Source organism: Neovison vison, chromosome 8 (assembly GCF_020171115.1).
Source record: "Neovison vison isolate M4711 chromosome 8, ASM_NN_V1, whole genome shotgun sequence".
NCBI lineage: Eukaryota > Metazoa > Chordata > Mammalia > Carnivora > Mustelidae > Neogale > Neogale vison.
The window spans coordinates 34391020-34397019 of record NC_058098.1 but is presented as its reverse complement, the minus strand read 5'-3'; the positions used below and the strand labels follow the sequence as shown (position 1 = coordinate 34397019).

Below are 6000 nucleotides of genomic sequence, written 5' to 3'. Positions count from 1 at the left end.
CAGAGGCTTTAACCCACTGAGCTACCCAGGCACCCCTGTTAGCCAACTTTTGACTGTTCTGCTTTCCTTAGCTTTGGTGAAGGAAGGGAGGGATGGTCTCTAAAATGGAAGTAATGGACAGGTGCTCGGTCATTCCCAGACAGGATGGTAGATCGATAAAGTAATGATAGTGGTGCCCTCTGGCACATGCATTGCAGCATCCCAAGCTCCTGTACAGGCACAGATGGGCTGCATCAGGGCGGGCCTTCTGTCTTTAATGACTGGTGCAAAAAGCACTCTTACCATCCCGCCCATCAAAAACAAAAAAAGAAAGAAAGAAAAAAGTTGGCTCTGACAGCAAGAAATGACACACCTGGGTTGTGTTAAGAAATTTTTATTGTTTCCTTTGGATTTGTGATGAAAGCACATAAAATTACAAGTGGAAGAAACATCATGCCACAAAATTGCATAGAATTATTACAAAAATGTGAATTACGCATTTTAAATAATTTGAGATAGAAGAACAAAATATGTACACTTTAAGAGTTTCAAATACTTTGTCCTATCTTTTATTTTTCTTCTGAAAAGGCAAAAGTCACAATGTCCAATCCATCACAAACAATATTTATACAGTGCACACGCGCAACATTAAATTCAAAGTAACGCAAGCAATGGCCCTTTCTTTTGGAATGATTGAATGACCTCTTATCTATTACAGGAGCATTAATGAATGAATGTACGGCGATGTGGAAATGTTCAAATGAAACGCTGGAAACCAAAAACACAAGGCATGTCATCAGAATTTTGAAAATTGGTTCTCACGGCCAAAACCACGCTATTCTCAGTAGTGTAAGGGTATCAGAGGGGCACGGTCTAATTTACTACACAGCTCTAACGCTCTATTACAGGAAAACCACAGTACAGAATTTTACACATTCAACACAGAACAAGGCAAATACATAAAGGCACAAAACTGCACATCATATAGACCCTTTTTCTTTATCTTACTCTATTTCAAGTAATATTAATATTGTTAAATGATAGTATCGCTGTAGTAGTTTCAATGAGGCAAGATGGCCAGTGTTCCACACTACCCCACAACTGCAAAAAGTGTCATTGTACAGATATAAAAATGTGATTACAGTAAATGGCCAAATACAAATGTATTGCAAAATGATTAGAGTCACGAAGAGAATGCAATCCCAGTACCCAAACAGTTTTGTGTAAGTCAAGGTCTTTCCATTTCTGTCTATCTCTGGACTAAAATGTGAGACAGTGTTCTGTAATAATCATCATTGTGTTTGGTATGAATGCTATTATTAGTTCATTCTTCTGCAACGTTAGACAGTCTACAATTTTATTTATAAAAATGCAGCATTCAATTGTGCCCGTTCTTGCTTCCTTACAATTAATGCTTTTCTTTCAAAGTGCAAAAGTAGAATGATTTACAAAAGATTTATCTTTCAATGGAAGATAAGTTTTATTAAGTGTCTAATTAATACCCCAGATCCTTCAGATCAAAATATAATCATCTCCAAAGAGGATGGGATTTTTTTCTCCTTGTGTCTTGCCAGATGTGTTTTTTTTTTTTAATCAAACACTCTTGCCTCATGTTTGAACTAAGTCTTCGTTTTGATTAAAACTTAACTGTGATCCCTAGTTATTGCTTAAAGTTAAATAAAATAATTTGCATAAAAATATTAAATTCTTGAAACACAATTTTCAGGACACAACTGGTTTTTGCATTTTAAAATGTTTTGCTAAGCTACAATCAGACAGGTTTATTTTAAGGGAAAATAAAGCTGTAAGCATCTTTCTTCAGAGCTTTAACTTCAATGTTCCTTGTGTTACTCTCTAAATTATATTTCCCTCTATATAATTATTCTCTCTTACTTAAGTTCCTTCAATAATATTTTTGATCAGTTTTCCCATGATATAGTTTGTTTTTCTTATGCCACCAACATAGAAACTTAACAAAAAGACACAATTAAGTGAATTAAATGTACATAGTAAATATATAATGAAAGATTTTTTATGTTAGAATAAAGTCAAAATCTGTCAGACTTAAAAATTATGAAAGATACTAATAAATTTCCATATTGCTGTCCTATACATTTTTTATATATTCTATTAAAACAAGCTTAAAATCTGATACTTAAAATCCAGTTTTTGATTCTGCAAAATATATATCAAATTCATATTCTAAGCTCTAAATCTACCTCAACTTGTATCAACAGTTCCATCCACTGTTTCTTAGAATTTCAACATAATTTAATAGTTACATGATATAGATAGATGTTTGACCATTTTCTTCTCTGGGTATTTATCCCCGAATTTGGGTTTAAGTCTTGTGCAAGAGACTTGGGTCACTGCCAATTAAAATACACGCATCTATACTTGTATGCGCGTGTGCTTGTGTGTGTGTGTGTGTGTATGTGTACTTACATGGCTATGTGTGTACATATATACATGGAGATACTATATATCATTTATATGTGGGTCTGTGTATTCTCTAGATAAATATTCAATCTTTATCTCTATAGTAAAAATAAATGAACCATAAAAAATGTGAGACAGCAAAATAACCACTAGAACCTGTTCCCCCGATTGAATCTCTGCTCAACATCTATCAGCTTAACCATTTTTATTCAACCAGATAGACTCTGTAGTTATTTAATAATTTCAGGCCAACCACCAATGGATACCCAGACTTTGAGTGCAAATAGTCACTTCGGAAAGCACAGTGCCTGGAAGTGTGTGGCCAGTTTGCTCAAGCAACCCAATGTATGCGCCATATTGCTAAGTCTTGGGATAGCTTCACTGGGCAAGGATACAACCAAGTGACTTTTTTTCAAGAAAGAAGACCAACTTATTCGAATCACTATGGTATTGAATAAAGCCATGTAAGCAACAGATACATTGATGCCTCTATGATAAATAAATTAGCAAACTGCAAGCCTCCAGTGCTCGCAAAGCAAAGGATAAAACAATTTAATATGCATGTTAACTTGAAGAGATGGTAGTTGAGGGGCAGTTAGGAAAACGAATGCTCAAAGTTGGCTGTTCGATAGTGTTAAATAATGCTACGCATTTCTCAAACTATTCCTATTACTTTGAAATACTTTACACCAGAGCTTCAAATAAAAACATGAGCTTGATTTTCTTCAAAAAAGACACTGTCCTTCGTTAAATGTCCCATGGAGCCCGGAAGTTGCCTGCTTTGAATTTACTATTGGAAAGAAAACAAAAATCCCATATACATGCACTCTCCACAAGCAGCCCTGTAGTAGTGTCCACATAACGCATGGAGCCTGGGCATGAGGGTGTTGGCATGGATCCTTCTAGAACTCTCCCTGTGGTGTGGATTGTAGGGTAAAGAATGCTTCTCAGGAAGATGCCCCCGGGCAGTGATTTTTGTAGTAAGAGAGAGTCGGATGAAGGGGCCATGCATGCTTTGAAGGCCTGGCAGGAACAATCACAGAGGAGTATCAAACTCTTTTCCTGGGTTGTCTCCTTCCAGCTCGTCACTGGAGGGAGGCCTGTGGTTCATTTTTCCAGGCTCTGAGGCCAGGGAGGGAGGGGCAGAGCTGTGGTTGCTGTCTTCGCTGATCTTCCCTTTCATGGCTTCCTGCACGAACTCCAAGATCTCCAGGGGCAGTCTTTTGAACTTGTCTTGGTATTCTTGCTCCAGGTCTGTCTGCAGCTGGGAGACATCAAGAGAGGAGGATGGTTTTAGGTCATTTAGTTTTCTCTAACCACCCGCGTGGAAACTCTTTGAAAGAGATGTGCAAAGATGGGGGAGGAATAAATTAATGTAAATACCATCCACGGGGTACCTATGGAGAAGATGTAAAACAGAGTGTAGTTGAACATGTCACGTGTCTGCGGCTGAAGGTCAAGTTCAGGTTCTGTGGGGCAGAATAGGGCTAAAGACAGGCAACAGTATAAATACACACACACACAGACGCAGAGGTGAATCTTTTGAAAAAGTTTACAGAAGTAATAGGCTGTGATCCGAAGTTCTTAAATGAAGGGACTGGAAGCTACTGAGAGCTGGGCGTGCCAAGGTCAGCCATGCATCAGACTGGGGAGAGGGAAGAGGTGGCTGGAGAGGACAGGGGAGCTACAAGGGGGCTTCATAAAGCGCCGTCAAGTACTTCTAGAGAGAAGCTCAATGCATTTTTAAAAAAGATTTATTTATTTATTATTTTAGAGGAAGAGAGAGGGTGAGGTGAGGAGCAAAGGGAGAGCATTTCCAGCAGACTCCCTGCTGAGCGTGGAACCTGTCACAGCTCCATCTCACCACCCTGAGCGGGAATAAGAGTCAGGGGTTTAACTGACTGTGCCACCAGGCACCCCTCAATGCATTTTTAGGAACTGAACATACTCCTATAACCAACTTTAACTTCTGTTTTGCCTTCTTTTATCACCTCTTTGATTCTTTTGCTTTTCATTCTAATTTTATTTGCCTTGTATATTGCTTTAGCTACCTTATAAACTGTCTTTTAATTTATCTGTTTAATGCTCTGGAGAATGCCCAGACTTTTAAAAGTCACAGAACCATTTCTTCAGACTTAAATGGAAGCCGTAATCATAAAACCAGTGAAGGCTGGGCGTCTTCTGTAGCCAGGGTGAGGGGCAGCCAGTGGTGGGTGCTGCCTGCTGGAAAGCTCTGCTGTGATGGACCCCATTGAAACACAGAATTTTATCTTATTTTTATTCTTTTTTTTTTTAATATTTTACTTATTTATTTGACACACACAGAGAGAGATCACAAGTAGGCAGAGAGGCAGGCAGAGGGGTGGGGAAAGCAGGCTCCCCACTGAGCAGAAAACCCGATGCAGGACTCAGTTCCAGGACCCTGGGATCATACTGCTTAGTCCAGGGTTAAGACAGTGCTCAGGGTATCTGTTCTTTGGAGCTGTGACCCCTTTTCTTGCTCACATTCTGGACAATGTCAGCAGCATGAGAACACCCTCTTTGGTTCAAGCCCTTTGCTTGTGCTTTTATGCTGGAGAAACTCTGCCAGGATTTAGTTATATAATATAGGCCCATAATCCCTTGTCTGCAATTCTAAAATCCCCCAAAGTTCTGGAATCCAGAACTTTTTTTGGTAAATTTGGGGCAAACACATAGACATTAATTGATACAGTTATTTAGAATCCTTATATATTCCCCTGAATGTGAATATCCATGCACAGTACTGTAAACATATTAATTTGTATGACTATGAGGATGACAAGCCCCCTCCTAGAGTATTATGCTCATAGTATATGCATTATATGACTTTCTAAAATCAGAAAAATTATGTATTTCAAAAGACAAGGATCCCAAGAATCTCAGAAGATGGACTGTGGATCTGTTTGAACAACATTCCCCACCCCCCCCTCCCACCACACATCAAAAAGGGCCAGATAGGGTTGCCTGGGTGGCTTAGCCAGTTAGGTATCTGCCTTCAGCTCAGGTCATGTTCTCAGAGTCCCGGGATCCAGTCCTGCATTGGACTCCCTGCTCAGTAGGGAGTCTGCTTCTCCCTCTGTCCTTCATATCACTCTCATCCTTTCTCTCACTCTCTCTCTCAAATAAATAAATAAAATCTTTTTTAAAAAGTGTCTGATAAAAATGACTTGTCCTAAGTACTGAAAGTCAACTATTCTTCCCAAATATAAAATGTAGGGTATTTATGATTATGTCGCGCTGGCATATGAATTCTAATAAGCCAAGGAGGAAGCATGCTATGAGGAGGGCACTCATGGGGCTCTGAGATTGACATTGCTACAATGAAGCAAAGGCACCTTCACACACAGCTGCTCCCTCCCTGTGAGGAACAAGTGAGCCATCGGAGCATCACAGACGAGATGACAATGGCCAATTCTTTCCCAACCATTTAGAAGAGAGTGGGGTCTTTTACAGGAGTGAAATCTTAGCCTGCTGTTCACCAGTTCTCATTAACTGCCATGCAGGTCATTCATTTGTCTCATTTTTAATTCAGCAAGGCATGCTGTTCAAGTTTTGCGTCCA

The 6000-nt window shown here is 39.3% G+C and overlaps 1 protein-coding gene across 2 annotated transcripts in view; it reads right to left on the bottom strand.

Annotated features, from left to right (window-relative positions):
* Positions 1 to 357: 357 nt before the first annotated feature.
* The window catches only part of PLCB1 (phospholipase C beta 1), a 685746-nt gene continuing 680103 nt past the window's right edge, over positions 358 to 6000 (bottom strand). The window contains exon 32 of one of the 2 annotated variants that reach the window (XM_044263433.1): positions 358 to 3682. In XM_044263433.1, coding sequence (XP_044119368.1) covers positions 3455 to 3682 — 228 coding nt within the window. In that variant the 3' untranslated portion in view covers positions 358 to 3454. The remainder of the gene's footprint in view (positions 3683 to 6000) is intronic. The other variant, XM_044263435.1, reaches the window with a different exon arrangement.